The 18,646-nt window shown below is 42.3% G+C and overlaps 2 protein-coding genes across 10 annotated transcripts in view; one reads left to right on the top strand and one right to left on the bottom strand.

The window, feature by feature from the left end:
- Window positions 1–18,646, bottom strand: part of wdfy4 (WDFY family member 4) — a 44,674-nt gene that overhangs the window by 8,875 nt on the left and 17,153 nt on the right. For all 5 annotated transcript variants that reach the window (XM_079363421.1, XM_079363419.1, XM_079363422.1 and 2 more), the window contains 30 exons: window positions 18,479–18,590; window positions 18,201–18,391; window positions 17,957–18,106; window positions 17,736–17,809; window positions 17,266–17,424; window positions 17,079–17,161; window positions 16,528–16,621; window positions 16,223–16,425; window positions 15,569–15,735; window positions 15,380–15,499; window positions 15,120–15,299; window positions 14,879–15,043; window positions 13,735–13,861; window positions 13,503–13,654; window positions 13,082–13,320; window positions 12,644–12,765; window positions 12,347–12,538; window positions 12,147–12,256; window positions 9,672–9,749; window positions 9,377–9,568; window positions 9,210–9,285; window positions 8,845–9,059; window positions 7,108–7,256; window positions 6,575–6,689; window positions 6,091–6,176; window positions 5,928–5,990; window positions 1,233–1,275; window positions 904–1,023; window positions 677–800; window positions 387–496 (listed from right to left, as the gene is read on the bottom strand). In XM_079363421.1, coding sequence (XP_079219547.1) covers window positions 387–496; window positions 677–800; window positions 904–1,023; window positions 1,233–1,275; window positions 5,928–5,990; window positions 6,091–6,176; window positions 6,575–6,689; window positions 7,108–7,256; window positions 8,845–9,059; window positions 9,210–9,285; window positions 9,377–9,568; window positions 9,672–9,749; window positions 12,147–12,256; window positions 12,347–12,538; window positions 12,644–12,765; window positions 13,082–13,320; window positions 13,503–13,654; window positions 13,735–13,861; window positions 14,879–15,043; window positions 15,120–15,299; window positions 15,380–15,499; window positions 15,569–15,735; window positions 16,223–16,425; window positions 16,528–16,621; window positions 17,079–17,161; window positions 17,266–17,424; window positions 17,736–17,809; window positions 17,957–18,106; window positions 18,201–18,391; window positions 18,479–18,590 — 4,011 coding nt within the window. The remainder of the gene's footprint in view (window positions 1–386; window positions 497–676; window positions 801–903; window positions 1,024–1,232; window positions 1,276–5,927; window positions 5,991–6,090; window positions 6,177–6,574; window positions 6,690–7,107; window positions 7,257–8,844; window positions 9,060–9,209; window positions 9,286–9,376; window positions 9,569–9,671; window positions 9,750–12,146; window positions 12,257–12,346; window positions 12,539–12,643; window positions 12,766–13,081; window positions 13,321–13,502; window positions 13,655–13,734; window positions 13,862–14,878; window positions 15,044–15,119; window positions 15,300–15,379; window positions 15,500–15,568; window positions 15,736–16,222; window positions 16,426–16,527; window positions 16,622–17,078; window positions 17,162–17,265; window positions 17,425–17,735; window positions 17,810–17,956; window positions 18,107–18,200; window positions 18,392–18,478; window positions 18,591–18,646) is intronic.
- lrrc18a (leucine rich repeat containing 18a) lies at window positions 1,305–5,909 on the top strand. 5 transcript variants are annotated; one of them, XM_079363439.1, is made up of 3 exons: window positions 1,305–1,478; window positions 4,346–5,188; window positions 5,649–5,909. In XM_079363439.1, exon 2 carries the CDS (start codon window positions 4,350–4,352, stop codon window positions 5,172–5,174), a length of 825 nt encoding a protein of 274 aa, XP_079219565.1. In that variant the 5' UTR covers window positions 1,305–1,478; window positions 4,346–4,349; the 3' UTR covers window positions 5,175–5,188; window positions 5,649–5,909. The 5 variants fall into 5 exon arrangements, 4 of the variants coding, with proteins under 4 accessions (XP_079219565.1, XP_079219562.1, XP_079219563.1 ...); XR_013780772.1 differs by lacking the exons at window positions 4,346–5,188; window positions 5,649–5,909 and adding an exon at window positions 2,697–2,794; XM_079363436.1 differs by having other exon boundaries at window positions 4,346–5,909.

The following is an 18,646-nucleotide window of genomic DNA, read 5'->3' as shown; positions in this document are numbered from 1 at the left end:
TGTGACTCAGAGACATGTACGCTCTGTTTCATGTCTGTAGCTCGTTTATTCTGCAGCTGCTGCTCTTTTTTTCAAAACTAAAAACTCAGACCCGTAATCCAGTGTTGTTTTAGGATACATGCTGAATGTGACCTGCCGAGATACCGCAGATGAAAATGCCATTTTTGTACAGAAATTGAAATGGTGATTCTCATTTTTAATTTTGTTAATGGCCTCCTAAAAAATAAAGGCTAACTACGGACACAAACTATTGAAGTGTTTTCATCAAGACAAAAGGTTTTCAAAAATTCAACGCTAAACTGACATCCCAAAATCCCCACAGACCAATCATTTCAAATATCCCCCTATTCCTTTAGGGACAAGGAGTTTGGTGTCCACAGCCTCACCTGCAGTGTCCTGAAGGTGTGTGAAAACGGCTCCATCCTGACGAGGAAGGAGGCCACGATGATGGCCGAGGAGTAGTGGGTGCAGTAGTGGCAGCGTGCTGACAAATCTCCTGCAGAGTAAAACAAACAAAATAAACTTTCAGTGCTGGTCTTGACTGATGTTGATTTAAAATGTGGAGTCTGCAGAGACCGAGACAAGAGTGAAAATGCTTTCGATTCTGAGACCGGTTTTGAGTTTAACAACACTAGAGTGAAAAAAAAAAAAAAAAAGGACAAAGATGAATACATACCCTCGTGCTCTGTGTTCTCCACTTCTTCATATCTCTCAATGAACTTTTGTTTCCGTTTCTCTGTCTGAGCTCCCATTGGCTTCGACAGGTCACGGAAAGTTGCTGGATTCGACAGATCAAGTGTCTGTCAAGGGAAAAGTTGAACCAAAACTTTGTAAAGCGTTTATTACCGTGCCAATATACCGTCCGAGTGTTAAGCACAAATGTGTCATTGTGTGAGATGTCACCTCTGAACGGTAGTCAGCGAGGACCCAGGGGAAGACTGGGTACTGCATGAGGTCATTGTACGTCCTCCCAGCGAGGGTGTTCAGATGCATCAAGTACTCAAAGTTACTGATTTCCCCTCTCTGTAAAAAAAAAAAAAAAGAAAAAAAAAAAAAGAGTTGTATAATGGAGACAACCACTTCACAAAACACAGGAATATCACTACAAACAGGGTTTGTAGTTCTACTTCTACAAAGAGTTAGAAGTCAATCTGTGAGCAAAGAAAAATCAAACACACAAAAACAAATAAAGATATATGATGTTGGTGTTGTGCACGTGTTTATTGCATTACCTGCCATTTAACCAGGGCCGTCTTTTCAACCACTGGAGTCTTCCTAAAACAGTCACACAAAAAAAAGGAAACTTTTGAGTTAGCTGATCACTGATATGAGCAGTGCCTAGCAACACAGTTATTTTGCTTGCCCTGTTGCCTGGCAACCAGTGTGGAAATGTAACACAACAGATTCCTGAAGCAGGAGTTGAGTGAGGGAAACAGATTTTGTGTACACAGCTGTAAGAGCAGTTACGGGACTATAAGGTGAGCCACAGCAGGACACATACATTATGAGTAGAGGTGTAGCACACGGTGAGTTAAAAAGGAAAGTATAGAAACGCTGTAACTCGTCTGATGAATCTCTATCAAAGAAGTGAGCCTCTAAAGAAGAGACTACAGTGATATTTTTCTTTAAAAGACCAGTGGAGGTAAGGGATTAAAGTCAAAGAGGAACAAAAACTGTAAAGACTACACAACAACATCAAACTGAAAGCTAATAATCTTGAAGAGATTTTGGTCTGATCTAAATCAATGGATGTTATTTATAAAGCGCTGGATCGTAATAAAAGTGATCTCTGCTAAATGTGCTGGATGTTTAACGGGCAGAACGTCGCTCCTGTGCTTCTCGGCTTACACGCGCTGATAGTTTTCTAAGATATTGACTTTAAGATTTTATGGATTTTAAAAACCTTTAAGAGCTTTTAATGGCCTTACAACAAACAAGAGAGGTTTTAGTGTCCTTCTTCCTCCTGTGTGTGAAGAAGGCTCTTCATTATCAGCTGTTTTTATCCTGCGTTTAACCCTTAAAGTTTTATGTCTTTTTTCCCCTGTTGCTTTTAAATCTTTTTCAGTATTTGTGGAGGATTTTGCATTCTTGCTAAGAAAGGGGTTATGTAAATAAAGTTGATCGTTAAAGCATGTTCTGCTCTACTGCTAAAATAAACATAATGTTCCTCTCTAGCTGTTTGTTTTTTTTAAGTCAGCTTTTTGTTCAAAGTCTTGAGTAAGTTGAGAAATCCCTTTAACAGGCACTTTACAGCTGCTCTCTTGCAAACTACTGAGTAGAGACGCTGCTCCGTCAAAACACCAGGTTTTGTTTTTGGATGAATTAACATCCAAACACATCTTTACATTCACATCGATCTAAACCTGTTTAATCCAGAGTGAGAAAACATTAAACCGCTCATGAAATCTCTTCCCCCTCTGTGGCCACTAACATAGCAATAAAGTCCTGGCGCCCCGGTTGCTAAGTAACACTATTAAACAAGAGGAACCTTGACTTTCCCTGTTTGCTGTCGGGAGCTGAGGGAAATGTTGATCCACACAAACTGTGCTTTCCTGATCTTCTCTTCATCTCTCCATTTCATCAGACAGGATTACGATGTGTTTTTGTGCACGACTTCGACATTCTGAGTCCAGTTTTAAGGTGTGTTTTATTTTACCATTGTGACTACACTAATGGAGTTTTCTCTTCACACACAGAAGTGAGAGGCTTTGAGAAAAATGGCCGGCTCACAGGAGCCACAGCTTGCTGTGTTTCTCTATAGCTGGAGACATTTACTTGATTACAACAACTCCAGGGAAGGTACAGTGAGTACGTCATTAATGATTTAAAATGTGAACGTAATCAAAATAGAGAAGGCGGAGCGACTACCATGAAAACAACTCGGCCTAAAAGCAGGCAAGCCAAGATCCTGGACAGTTACATTTACAATGTCAGCCCTGTAAGACACTTAAAGGCAGGATTGATAATCTTTTAAAAAGCTAGCAATTTCAAACATAATCTTAAAAAGTGGATCTGTGGAAAACAACCCTGCCTGTAAATGTGTAAAAAATATATTTTTTCATGGAGGGGAAAGAGTTTTTCTTTAATGAACAAAACATTTCATTCTACATCCTTTAATTATTCTGTAGGATTCTGCTTAATTCCCTTTGCTCAAACAGCAGCAGTTTAAACTATGATATATACTTACTGGTGCTGAGCAGTAGAAATAAGTAAAAACGAGGATCGAACACAGACTGAATAAGAGAAGTAAGCTCTGTGTGCCTCCGTCACAGGTGACATCTGTTAATGTAAGAAATATATCTGAAAAATGCAAAGATTTTTTTCTTCTTTTTTTACAAATGATTTAGAGCTGTATGTATTTTCCTCACAGGCTGCTCATTGAATACGTCGTGAGGTGACTCTTAGTGCACTGTTCCTAACACCAATAACACCTCCTCCTGTCCAATAACTCCTGACCACATTGTTCTGTAAAACTACACTAAATCAATCATTGCATTTGGCCCAGGATGTGTTATCTAATTGCAGGCAATAATTTCATGCAATAGTTTTTCTATAGGAGGTTATAATAGGAACAAGCACCAGTGGATAACCTCTCTCATCCTGAGGATGATGAATGAGGCGAGAGAGGGCCTTGGGGTGTAACACAGACACAAACACACACACACACACACACACACACACACACACACATTGCTCTTTGAGACAGGGTGGGGAGAAGAGCGAAACCCTCATCACACACCATATACCTCCAAACTATCATTTATCAAAGTCCTGATTTGACTCTTTGTGCACTGTAGTACAGTACATCTATGTATGTCGACACGCACACATAGACACACACACGCACACACACACGCACACACACACACACACACACTGTCTCGGCCTGAAAAGAGCTAAACAGCTCAATCAGTTGAACGTGGAAGGAGCATCCGCACTCATTTGTTTCTGCTGTATTAACCAGTGTCGCCTCTCTCCTATTGTTCCCCTGCATTAGCCTTAATTAGAGAGTGGTGCTCTTAAATACACCCATGGGCAACACTGGGTGAGCACGCACAACCCTGCGACACACACGTGTGCGTTCTCAGAGAAAGGCGCACACACCACTCAGGCACTGATACCTCAGAGAGCATGCTTTCACTGCTGCCCCGGGCCATACATAAGCCCTTGAATAAATCAGCCTTACACACATACTTACACATAAACACGCACACAGCACATCTATATGCTATCGCGCTGTGTGGTGGTGTAGCTTGGACAGGCTCTTGGGGCAGATCAACACAAAAAAAAAGAGGCTCATCTCAAAATGATGTTAAACTGAACATTTATTTACTGTGCGTTTCAGTGCCATGCCCAAAGGCAAAGGAGCTAAAGGGACAAAGGTGACCCTCAAGATCGCCAAAAAGGCGATACGCATGACCCAAGAAGGACGGCGCAGACTCACCCTCAGCAAGATGGGAATAATCACTTTCCCTCAGTGTATACTCAAACTCACCAACGTGGACGAGTTGGATCTCAGTCGCAACATGATCCGGAAACTCCCAGATAACATCGGGAGCTTCTCATCACTCAGATGGCTCGATCTACACAGCAACAAACTGGAGGCTGTGCCCGAGTCCATCGGCAACCTCGTGGGACTGACGCACCTAAACCTCTCCAACAACTGCCTCACATCGGCAGGTTTACCCTCCACTTTGGGATCTTTAGCTGGCCTTAAGAGTCTCAATCTGGGTTTGAACCGGCTGGACACCCTGCCCCCCACCATGGCAGCTCTGGACGCTCTCCAGGAGTTAGGCCTGTTTGATAACCTCTTCACCAAGATACCAGAGTTTGTGAAAGAGCTGCATAACCTCAATAAGGTGAATACTAAGAGAAATCCTCTGTCGAATACTCAGGTAGACATTGAGGAGATGTTAAAGGAAAAATCTGAACCCAAGGAAGAAGTGTTCCTGGTCCACAAAAACAACCTGTGCGGAAACTGCTTGAAGAGATGTAAAGGACAGACAGAGATGAAAGCAGGAGGGAGAAGAAGAGGAGGAGGAGGAGGAGATGGTGACATGTGTGAGGAAAAAAGGAAAAATACTTATGAAGGACTCATGGTGCCTAACTCAGTGGCCAAAGTCAATCAGGACGTGTGGAGAATAAAGAAAGTGGAACTGAAGTCAGTCATTTGAAGAAGGAGCTGCAGGTTTTAACACCACTGTACATGCACAAACAACACTAGTTTCTAGAAGGTCAGCACTTTTTGTTTCTAAGGCTCTTTAACTGTTTACAGGTCTCTTTTAATCAGCACATGTGTTTCTCTCCTTCACAGGTTATGTATATTTATGCTATATAAGTTTAAGTCTAATGCTCATGTTAACTGCACAGGTTCAATCTGTAATTACGTTTACTCTTAGTCACATAGGGGCTGCTAAATCTTGTTTGGGGATTATTGTATACAGAGGGGAGGGGGACAGCGGGTGTGTATTGTAACTAATGTCTTGTGTCCTGCCTGTCTATATACTGCTACTGAATGCCTTGAATTTCCCTCGGGATCAATAAAGTATCTATCTATCTATCTATCTATCTATCTATCTATCTATCTATCTATCTATCTATCTATCTATCTATCTATCTATCTAACCTTCAATTGGAGCCCCATTCAGATTTAATATTTGTGATGACCAAAGACACGGCAGTTGACTCTCGAACAAACAGCCAATCAGCTCACAGCGGGAGTCAGCGGTGCAAGTCAGATAAAAGGACACAGACAACGCTGGCATCGTCTCCTCGCATCGTTTTTGGTTCATTTGGAAAGTTTCAGAGTGTTAAGCAGCAGCACATTGAATGTTTCACTGAATTGATATCACACATCTACCTTATTGTGTTTTCTGTGTTTAAGATTAAATAAAGATTTATGAAGAAGACCACATTGGGACTCTTACCTGGCATTTGCAATGACCTCAGCAACCCCTCTGCCTTTTAATGCTGGCACCACCATGCACAACCTGCACAGGGAAACAATCAGCATGTGATTCAGAAGCGTATTTAAAAACACATACATAACTTTTTTTTTAACATAAAGTCTCAGGTATGTTAATGTGATACCTTTTATACGCAGAAACATGGTCTCTATTCACAAACACCAGGAAGGCTGAATGCCCAGTTTTCATGAAGACCTCGATAGCATTATCCTGAAAGTAACACAGAGGCAAAGAGGAGATCTTGTAACTCAAGACATTTAAGTAGAATTATCTGTGTCTGTAGTTTTGTCTCTGGTTTGTCTCCGCTCCGCTCCCTTTAAACACTAGATTTAGTATGCCGCCCAATCAAAACTCCTACAGGACAACTCATTGGGTTTATTGTCTTTGGATGACTCAGAAATATAAACAGACAAGTTCATTCTCAGTTCTTAATTAACTTTCACAAAACAAACAACACAAAATAAACACACATGCAGACAAAAGAGCATGATCTAAAAGGTAAAGTAACAAATAATTTAAATATTATCCAAATAGATCCAGTGTAAACGTGATTTAAATCGAAAATGAATGTTAAACAAGGCATCCGCTGCATGGTGTCGATGTCTGACCTCTAACAGGAAACGCATGAAGCGGGCCTCCTTGATGTCCTCGTAGGGCCAGTGTCTGCACCGGACCGTCAGCTGCTCTTTACTCAGCATGCTGGAGATAAAGGAATCCCTCACACTGAGGCACAAAAGATGATAGATGAGACATTTAAGACAACTGAGCACACGAGAGAATTAATGAAGTCCAGTCTTTGTTGACTTAACCGTAAAAGTCTCATTTACCTCTTCATGAGTCGTCATTTTTCTGAAACCTTTTAAACCCAAATGTCTGAACTTTCTGCTTCTTACATTTAAAAGATGCTTTTATATTTCCAAACCAACATGTTGCACACTGAGTTTGATAATCACCCTTCTTTAATTTATTTTATGTACAATAAGTACATTTCACTCTTAAAAAAAATAAAATAATAAAGTACTGTCTTGTTTTATGTGTCTAAATGTTTTTTGTCCTGTGCTTTTATGTAACATTTAGACCTCTGCAGCTAAGAAAGCTTATCGAGGCTCATCGCACTGCATGTTTGCTGTAATGGCTCTACCTGCTGGGGTGGTGTTCTCTGCAGCAAACGTCTCCAGCAGGACTGAGAGTGAATCCCTCACACAAGAGCACGCTCTCCTTCCCGAACAGCAGCACCCCCTCTGTCACTCTGAGGCCGCTCGCCATTACTACACACATCTTAGCCTTTACCTACAAACACAGAGAGCGAGAGAGAGAGAGAGCGAGAGAGAGAGAGAGATAGAGATACACATTAAACCGTATGTGAGAGGCACAATACACATCAGCACTTTTCTCTCCTGGGACATGACATGGCAGCGTCACAGGCACTTCAGGCTTTACTTGATTGATCATTTTAATCACATATTCTAATCATTATTAAAAAGACACAGTTGAACACTTCATTATCAGAGCTGATTGATGGGGAGGAGGAGACCCCGCCCACCCTTTTCAGCTGTGTGACAGTGTGTTTCATCCAGAGCCAAAGTGGACCCACATGCCGCTTTCAGCGCAGGTCGTAGCTAATGCTAACTGCGTCGGGATAATGTGTGGCTAATTCTATTGTCTCCCCTCATTGCACAGTGAGTGTGTGCACCTGGCCGTCTTCCCTGTGTTGGCCCTTCTGCAGCCCCCCTGGGACACAGGCCCCAAAAAACATATGGGGCCCCAACATACCCGAAGGGCCCTCACAATTTATACTAATCAAATCAGACTGCCCAGCCCCCCCGACACGGAGTCACACTCTGGGTGGAGGAGGAGAGGAGCAGGCCTGGTCATTATTAGGAGTATTAATCACTGCCACACACACAATAGGAAACCTGCTAAGTGATCAGAACCTCTTGTCTGCATGCACACAAAGTCACGCCATGATGGATAATATTACTTGTCGTCTCGTCTGAGAGCATTTAAGAGAAAGGAGTCTGAGCTAGATTGCAGAGAAATCTTATATTGAGCTATATCATGATCGGCTTTTATGGCAGCGTCCATCGGGGAATACAAACTGGCATCAGGCATACTGTTCCCAACAATGGCAGTAAAAAAAACTAGTTAAATTTATTGTTATCAAAGATTAAATACATAACAATAAACTTGTTTCCTTATCTTTTTACTGTGCTCTGGACAGATAAGCGTTATCAGTCTGTTGGTGATTTAGCTGATGATGGGAAGAAGGAGAGAAAAGGAGGACTTTTATTGACTGAGAGCCTAATGTCAGACCATTGATTTCTCCCCACACACATTACTGTCATAATCACACTATTGGCGCTGGCAAGCTAATTATGAGTGGGTCTCCCTTTGTGTGTGTCTAAGTCCGTGTGTGTGCATTTTTCAGAGCTAATGACTGTGTTCATTTGACAGGAAGCTCAGCAGGACTCACACACTGAACCGAAGCAAGTCAACAGGACGCATTCGCACACATCACACACTTACTAAGAGGATGTAAGACAGCTTGCATCACCTCCTACTGTTTTTATTAATACTTCTGTCAGAAACATTAAAAGCCGCGGCTGGTTGCCGGAGCGATGAGAGTCCCTGTCAACATGTGCCTTGCTTTCTAACACACTGGAAGAATGAGAAGAGCTGAGCTGGGCCTGGACATAAAAACATTACACTAATGAGGAAAGATGAAATTCTGATAGCAGCGCTGGGCTATTGGAATCCCTTAGTCTACATCAGATAATTAGGATTGTGAATATTAGCAGCCTGAGAAGGAGTTGTGCTTGTGTTTAGGCATGTTGTTTTTAGCCTAAACATACCAACACTGCCTGTTCTGCTACAGTACCTCCTCTCCAGGGTCCAGCTCCTGCAGGATGCTGCGTATGCCGGGGCAGTCTGATGTTTGAGAGCACGGTTCTGGGATTAAAGATTCCCGTTGACTCTCTGTGGCAGACGAAGTCTCATTGAGAACGGGGAAGAAGGTCAGATGGTCACAATCCTGTCCTCTCTCCTCCTCCTCCTCTTTAGCTTCTGCTCCCACCTCACACAGGATCTTGGGCTCTGTCACAAAGTATGATTGCCAACATTTGTCAAAATGTTTTGAGATACCCCGTGCTGGAAATTTTTTTATGTTTGACAGCATCGGAAAGCATCAAAACTTCAGATCTCAAAAGTACTAGACAAAGAGAGAGGGTAGAGTCTTTTCTTTACCCGTGTCCTCGTCTGTGTGGTTTTTGCTCTCCTCAGACATGCCGGTCCTTAAACTCAGACACAATGTTCCTTGCACCTGTTGTGACAACAAACGGCACAATTAAAGGCTGAAAACTTAAAATACCTCTGTATTGACACACGTCACACTTTAAACTGAAGAGCTTTACCCGTTTTGATCGCCTCAGAGCTTTTCTGCGGATGCGCAGTCTGGTCCTGTTGGGTCCTTCAGCTGCATCTTGCACCCAATCTCGGCTCAGTAGCACCCCTGGGCCAGGTCCGAATATAGCTCTCTCCCTCAGCAGCTCGGACTCTTCATGCAGCCACTTTGAGCTGACTCGCTCCCACTCACTGGCTTGTACCTTGCAAGCAGAAATACAACACACATAAATAAACACAAGTCCAATCCCAGCTGTAAAACAATATTTACTTAAATATACATTTAATGGAAGATCTCTGTCACACCTGTGAGTGGTTTGTCTTCATCTTCTCAAACATGCTGTGGCCTCTTTGTCGATGTGACTCCATGTATGACAGAAACTCCTACAATGAAAAGAACGAGACGCACAATCACTCTTCCTCTAACTCATATGTTACACACCAAACAACACGACACATTCACAGAGGTTGTAGATTCGTAATGATATTGTTGTTTCCTCATGCAATTACAATGCATTCATATAATTACATCTGTTGTAAATTGCATTCACTGGGCAAAATAAGCTAGTGGCTACAGTCCTACAATAACCCTGTCTGGAAATGTAATCATTTGTTGGTGTGATCTAATTTGCATAAACATTAATATCACTGAGCCACGCTACAGTCAGGGGCAAGGTAAAAGTGTGCACTTTTATTTTGTGTGTAAGCGTGTATGTGTGTAAGAGTAACAGAGAAAAGAAAAGGAAAAATGGAAAAACCCAAAAAGCGAAGCGTGTTGACACTGCAGGATGCTCGTGTTGAGCAGACACACTGGGATCATATTCTGACTGTTAACTGCTTCATTAAGCCCATCATCACAGCAGTGCTCGCTGAGAGACTAGTGAAACAACATGTGTCCATCTTCACAGCTGACCCAGGAAAGCCATTTAATTGACTGAATGAACATGCAGTAACTCTTTCTATCGAGTCTTATTTACCGAGCTAATTTCGTGTTTTGTGCTGTAACCACATGAACGCGGTAATTGATTTCAAGTACAACAATAAAACAGATACTTCAGTCATACAAAGGGATGCACACACACACACACACACACAAATTCAACATCATTTCCGCATGAACCCATGCGGGAAAAGTTGACAACAAACTTTGACAAGCCCCCTGGAGAATAGAAATTTGTTTCTCTAAATGACTGGCTGCCTATCCAAATGAGAAGTTGTGCCGAGAAAGAAATAAAGGAGTAATTTGAGGGGAGATTATAGAAATATTACAGACAGAAAAGAGAGTAATAATGAAGTTTGCGACTAGAGCCGTGTTGCGACAGATAAACAGCAAGACAGCGTCATCATCTCGTAATTTCATTCCTTCATTTGGACAAACATAAGTAATATATAGCATTAATTACCCTATTTAGCAGATAGGAACCTCATTGGCTTTTTAAATGCTGCATTAAATACATAACTCATCTCTTCCCTCTGCAATTAACATCAGAACATCACACTCATTTCCATTTTAATGACTTCCCAACAATACGCCACCTTTGATGATAAGGCAACATAATGTCAACTTCATTCTGGGCTGGCAGTGAATGTGTAATGAACTTAACGTGATCATTAGTGCTGTTAATTATCTTTCTAATATGAGGACACAGATATGATTATGGAAACTGCATTCGCTGATGAAATAAATCTCTGGAAGAATTGCACTGAAGCTTGACTGAGGACACAGTCTGCCTATCAGTCTCTCTATTCTCATTCATTACCTACAGTCGGCTTTAAGACGGTTATTTTTTCTTCTTCATAAAAGTAGATATCTGCGGCTCGGAGACGATGAGCAGCGCCCTGTGGAAACACATGACGATGGATCCAGTGACCGGAGAGAGACTCCCCACGAGCTCATGACTCGCCAACCAAAGGTCGTAAGTTGATGATCCAGAAATTAATTAATGAGTCACTTGTTTCTCCATGAGGATGAATGGAAAATGAGCAGACCGGCTGACCACTACTGATTGAGTATCATCTTTTTTGGAACATTTGCTGCATGCTGCTGCGACGGAGCAAAGTGTTGCACCGCACGGCGAGGGAGAGAGAGAGAGAGAGGGAGAGGGAGAAGGCACGTCCCTCCCTCTTCTTCTCTGCATCTCAGACGGAAAAAACAATTCATCACCTTCTCTGATAGCCTGTCAAAGACTGATATGATAAAGAATAACATCAAATGAATAATGTTTTCATCAGATTGCTACTACTATAATTGCCAACCTGATTTCTGTCGGCAAGAGACGCGCACAAACAAGAACACACACACACAGTTTGTGGGGGTGAGACAGACACACAGACGCGGTAATTTCATGCCTGTGTGCCTGAGTAATATGTCCCCGCTCCCTGCTCCAGATGGCTCGACGTCTTAAGCGTTGTGGGGGAACTAATGATGTGGGCCACGTGTTTCGGGGGGAAAAACAACAATAAACGCGTCTTTAACCTTCAGAAGCAAACAGTGTGTTGTAGCGAGTGTTCCCATGGATAGGCCTAACAGATATCAATTACTATGCCCACTCAGGGGCAATCAGCTGTGATAATCCAAATCCATTTAAAGAAATAATCAAACACCCCCACAGGGCTGGACGGCCCACAGCACAAACACAGCAGTGACTTTGGGAGGAGTGTTTGGGCACAGAGCTCGGGGACACTTTGGGAAAAAGGTGCTCACCCTGAAGGCCAACACTTTCGAAGGGACACACATGTCTCTGTGCAGAAGAAGGAAACTCTGAATGAATGGTAATTTACCTCTGCTGTGACTGACTCTTTGTCCGATTTACCCAAAGCTGAGCGGACGGCGCTACTGATCACGTCAAACTTTGTCAGAGAACCGCTCGCCAGCTTTTTCTTCTGAGACTCTGAGAAGACATACAAACAAAATATAAATGTCGAGGACACGGAGCCAGTACCTCATCTTTTCTGCAGTTATTATTAGAGTGAGAGGTCACCTGCGTGTAGCAGCCAGGCTTTGTGTGCCGTCTCCTCCCACAGCGGGCTGATTTCAGTCATGCTGACAGGCCCTGTCTGCACTGTGTGGCCCGCTGAGATCTCTATCTTATAGGTCTCCTCCAGTGTGTGTTGTCTTTCCGTCATGATCTTTGACCAGCAGGCCTCCACTAAGGACACCAGTTCTCTGTCATCTGAAACACACGTTTTCTTCAGAACTCTCTTGAGACTCACAAAACTTCTTAAGAGTTAGAAAATGTCAAGAATGTAAATAAACGCTCGCATTCAGGAGCTCATACCTGTGGTAATGTCTGCTCCGTTGCCGAGGCTTTCGGAGAGTCTGCTTTTGGCACCAAACAGGTGAGGAAACGATTTCCTGTTGTGCACCTTTTGTGCCACCAATCCAAAACCTTCAGGGTAGCTGCAAAAAGTTTTATAGTGTGATTATCTTTAAATTACCGTCCATTACCATATTATGTTAAGAGTGATAACAAATAATGGATTTGCTTGAGGTCCTGTGTAAAGGACTGATAAAAAAATACTTTTGAATTGTTTGTGCGTTTATGAAATATTTGAAAAAGCTTTTTTTGTTTAGATCTGAAAGACCAAACTTATTGTCAAAAAGGTAAAAAGATTAAAAAGGCTACTTGAACACCAAGTTGGGACACTTTTAAATAAAGATTCAAATCCAAAGGGATATTTATTCTGTTCTCAGTGAGTTTTGGTTTCACTTTTACCTGCCAGATCGTATCAATAACAGACAACGCAGAAGGCATGTGATGAAGTTCACGTTGGAATTGTAGGTTGCCATGACAACGTCCCAGCGTTCCATGAATGTCCGCAGTGCACTGATAATCACTTCCTTTTCTTCTTGGCATTTTCGGGGTTGGGACAAGAAATAAAGCAGGACTTTGTTGGTGCAGGAGTAGAGAGCTGACACTGTCTTCTCTTTCTGACTTCGGCCTTTTTCCAGAGCCTGAAAGTACACACGAGGAAACAAATGGTGACATGTAGGCAGATTTTACATTCAGAATATCCAGCACTAAGAATGCTTTAAAGGAACTTTGTCCACAGTGAAAATCCATTTTATCACAAGTTTTATGAACATTATTTGCAGAAGTCTGAGTGGGCACATGAAGCAACACTTAAAGCTCTCACCACCCCGATCTGATCTGTGAGGAAGTTGAGCAAACTCTCCGGGTCAGCCACGTACGATCCGCAGTAAAGTTTCCGCAGCAGAGTTCTGCTAAAGAGCACCATGTTCTCCATTAACATGCTCGTCTGTTCTTCAGGCGTCTGACTCTTACAGTCTGAGAGAAAACATAAAATCATAACTTGAGATGACAGATTTTTTTTTTTTAAAGCTTAAAATTGTGACTGCTTATTCTACCATGTGAGATGAGATGAGTGTTGTTTTCGTCCTCGTGGCTGAGCATGTGGATGATGTCCATGGTGAATTCCAGCAGCTCTGTTTGAAAACTCTGCTTCTGTTCCATCGATGCACCATCAGGGGAAAACTGTAAAAAAAAACAAAAAAAAAAACATGATTATAGCTGTAAAAAAAACAAAAAAAAAAACATGATTATAGCTGTAAAAAAACAACAAAAAAAACAACTTTGAGAGAGTTTGAGATAGGGACTCTCTTGGTTCTTTTTTGTTTGGCAGTAATGGTAACATCTTGTTTCATGTTGTCTCAAGTGTAGGTCTGGTGTGTGTGTTCTTCCTCCTGGTGGTGAATCCCAGATGAACATTATTTCAACTCTGCCTGCTTGAGTTCCTGAGCAAAGAGTGGCACCTTCTGGAGAAGGGAGAGTCTTGCACTGACAGAAAATACTGAAGAGCTTCTTACAGAGTGAATCTAACTCGCTATGAATGCATGTTGAGGTTTCAGTGCAATAAGTGAGTTTACAGATACACTAATCATTGTGTTTATAATGTGTGCTGAGATACGAAGACACAAAATACAAATCATTCATTTTTCCACTAAAGTATGTTTTCAGTCAATCAATCAATTACTCGGTGTGTAAACTTCATAGAGAGACATCCCCCTTTATAAAACAATTCAGTCAATCACAAAGCCAATCAAAAGACAGACAAGATAGTCTGATGAAAGGACATTACAGCAAACAGGGGATATAATCTGGTATGACATTTAAGACAAATAAAAGCACATACGACCTTTAAGATAAATGTCCTTTATAGTTAGCAAAATGCTTTCATTTTTTTATTTTATTAAAGTTAAAAGAATTCAAGTTCAGAAGAATAGTCTGTGACAAAAAGAGATTCAGTTCCTTTCACAGAAATAGATTGATAATGTCCTTTGGTCCGTCACGTGTCCTTCAGTAAAGGAGTTTAAAAAGCACTTTTACTTTTACTAAGTCCTATTTTAAAAAACTTTCTTAAGTTCTTATTTCGTAAAGACTGAATACTTTGCTAGCTTTGCTGCTGTGTATTTTTTATATGCCGAACGTCTATTTTTTCCCTCACTGTTTTCGAATAAACATACATACTACTGTGTGTGTGTTTGTATTCACCTCCAGCAGCACAAGCAGAGGATGTGCGTTGACATTAGCTGACAAATTGAGCAGACTGTCCATCAGCAGAATGCGAATGAAGTCGCACACTGGCTTTCTGTTGGGATGACTCTTACATGTGTCTCCACCTTCACTGATCACGCGAGGCTCAGCCAAAGGATCCCCCTGGGAAAAAAAGTGAACAAGATTTAGACCTGAGCTGAACTCTCTGTGGTTGATGAATCCAGAGAAACACACAAACCTCCGAACCATCCAAAGGATACACAACTCCTGCTAGAGCGTGGAGGAACTCTGGTGATGCCCACAGCGGGTCTCTTGGCCGAAGGTTGTGGAGCAAACAAAGGAATTGCATCACGCTTGCTGGGAGCTGAGACTCCCATGATGCATCAGTGCCTGGCATTTCATCTTTAGTATGAACAGGCTGTAAAAACACGAAAGAAAAAGTCACGATTACACCGTGGTGCTAAATAGTTACAAGTGTTCAGGTCTTTAAAGTCTTACCTGTAAGATGATGACTTTGACTAATTCAAGCAGAATTGTCACAGCTTCGACACACAGCTGCTGAGCGGGGTTTTCTGCATGGCTGTCAATAAGAGACTGCAGAGCATCATCCAAAGGCACCTGCACATAACACATTCAATTATGAAGGGGACGATAAGGAAGATGACTAATAAGGAGTTGAGTACTTACGTTTCCCTCTGCAGTGTGACTGGCCTTCCTCCCCAGCAGCAGAGCAGCCAAGGCTTCATACACCTGAGGCAGGTGACAGTGTCTGACCAACAGCCCCTGAAGAACATGGAAGCCCGAACACGAGGTACTCGAGCACTCGTGAGACCAGGAATTGGCTCGCAGATTGTCTGGTGAGAAAGCAAGAATCATAAAAAAAATGTTAGGGACAACAGAAAGCACTCAAAACATTTTAAGTTGCTAAGTACAGTATCAGCAATTCATTAGAAAAATCACAACGTTTCAGTCCCTCTTAACCTTTGTTTTTTTTTCCTTTCAAGTAAGAGTTTGTCGTGTACATAACTTCTTTATGAGGTAAAGAGTTAATTCTATATTGATATATTCATAAACAACAGCAAAAAGTCAAATAATCTATTTTAAAAAATATGCACCTTAGTATTGTTCTTCAGATTAGCCTTAAGCCTTCAGCCTTTATATGATTCTAGTCCGAGCAGTAAAATAACAAGAATGTTAAAAATAGATTGAAAGAAAACTGTGCTTGTCACTGCTGTTTATGTATTCAGTCCGCTCTAAATGTACCCCTTCATGTCACCATACAGGCTGACTGAATGAACCATTTTCCTGCGTCACTGTGAGAAATCATGTAGTCTTATTTACCCATGACAGCGAAAGGCTCCTGCATGCTTTCGATGAGCGTTGCTGGGAGGATCCCCTCTCTGAAGCCGCTCTGCTGGCTGGGACTCCACAGGAAGTGCGTGAGCAGGACGAGACCAAGCTTCAAGGTGGATGGGTGAAGGTGTGGCTGAAGGAAGAGCAGGAACCAATCACTGCCCAGAGTGTCAAATAAAACCTGCTGTTGACTGTCAGGGAACAAAAAAAAAAAAAAAAAAGGACGGAAATTCAGCAAAGGTTTCTGCTGTCATATTTTGAGAGGTGGCCATGTAGTACGACATGCTACTCACTCTTTGGTCAGGTCGTCTGAGAGGAGGATCTCACAAAGAGAGAGTAACATCTGGTTGCGGATCCAGATGAGACCGGCTGGATCAGAACTCTGAGCTGAGGAACAGAGAGGGTAAGTCAGCGTCAGTAACATTTTTATTACAGTATACAAGAGACTTCCGATGTACTGTTAAAGCTCATGTGAGACGCTAAGAGCTGGTTATGACACAGACTGAAATGAATGTTAATCCTTTTTTGTGAGTCACGAATGCAAACAAAACTATGAGTGGCTCATCTGATCTTTTCTAAATCATTTTCTGAACGCCTGGAGTCGCTGCCATGAGGGAGAGCTCCAACAAAGTGATTTAAAGAAAAGTCTTTTTATGCAATGGCATGACAAAGATTCTTGATAAGTGATATCATTTAGTGTCAAAAGAAAACAGGATGATTTCTTTAAGTACGATGCAAAATCAGCAAGAAGATACAAATGAATAAGATGTGTCACCAACATCAACACAAAGTGAACGCTCCTCACAGGAGCTTAAAGGATGAGGCTGCGTGTTTAAAGTCTAACCTGATGTATCCTGTGGAAGATCGCCGTCACCTTCACCTATGTTACTGAGAGACGGGAGTGTGTAGACTAGGAAGAGCCCGAGCCTGACCAACATAAAGGACATTACTTCGTTACAGATCTATCTGCTCTGTTTATGAGAAACCGACAAGCCCTTTGTTTAAAATGTGTGAGAGTGTTAAAACTGTACCTGCTGACGTCCAGCGGAGCAGAGTGAGCTTTCAACAGGGATGTGATGACACACAAAATGACCTTAACCTTCTTAACAGTCACAGCAGGATCAGAAAGCTTGAACAGTAGCTTCTGTAACAGACCTCCACTTTGAATGATGGCTGCGTTTGTGCTGTCACTGCAAAGGGTAGAGAGAGAATAACAGGAAGAGCATGAATATATAAAACAGCTTGTTCCTAGAAGGAGAAAAGTCACATAACAAACTGGTGAAAACTCCCTCGATTGTTATAGTTGGACGTTTCGTGATATTGATGACAGGCAGCTGAAGATGTCAAGAAGAGCACATAAATTCTGCTGTCAATCCTGAACAAGACGCTCTTTGTTGGGTTATCTAACCTGTTGTGCTACAGCCATGTGAGTTTATAATACATTCAATTAAAGCTGGAACATTTTCTGCTTGACGCGGTCACTGCTGGCTGCGGAAATCACCTTGAGGATTTGAGGATTTCAGCAAAGTGGTTCAGAACTGAGATGTCCAGATTGTCTGAGGTCTTCTGCCACACCTGAAAACATGGCATGACAGGACAGACACTGAAATGTTTCGCCTCAAGATGCAATTACAAACTTTCTCAATAAAACGTGGACACAAAAATGTAGAAATTCCCCAAAATGCTCTCTGCAAGTGTTCTGCTTAAAACGTGGCTGCTTACCTCCAGGTCACAGAGTAGGGCCTGGAAAGCCGGTGTGTTCTGCAGGCAACCCGACGAGCTCAGCTCCACTGAACTGGACAGATACAGAACAAGCTGAAAGGTCCTGTGGCTGACGAGACTTCTCTTCATCTTCAGTAGAAAAGCGAGCAGCTACGAGCAGACACAGTTTGACACAACAGATCAGAACAGACAATATGTTTTTGTTCACTTGTTGTTACGCATCGCTTGCAGCTACTCCGCCGACCTTGTATCCATCGACGCGGTTCATCTCCTGCTGCATGGCAGAGTTGGTCTCCAGCACAGAAAGAAGAACTTTGACCGCTGCATACAGAGAGCTGTCGTTTGGTGCCATTGCAACCAGACTGAGAATAACTGCAGGCCCACCAACATACAGGAAGCCATTGGATGCACTGCGGGGAGTGAATGTACGCACACCTTCATGGAAGACGACACACAGTTACAAATTGTCTAACAAGTTAAACAAAAAAGTCCAAATACACTTAACAGATACATTATTTTTACCATAATGTCCAACCAGAGCTGCTCCGATCGTGCGGGCTGTACCGTTGAGGTGCTGACTGATGTTTCGAGCGAGGAACACAGGCGTGGACTGATCCCGAGATGGTATCCCCATCTGAAATGAAACACAATGATCGCTACTCTGCATCAAAGCAGCAAACACGGGTTCAT

This window comes from Symphodus melops (assembly GCF_947650265.1).
Source record: "Symphodus melops genome assembly, chromosome: 15".
NCBI classification, from domain to species: domain Eukaryota; kingdom Metazoa; phylum Chordata; class Actinopteri; order Labriformes; family Labridae; genus Symphodus; species Symphodus melops.
The sequence above is the reverse complement of the archived record's forward strand: the minus strand, read 5'-3'. Positions and strand labels throughout refer to the sequence as shown.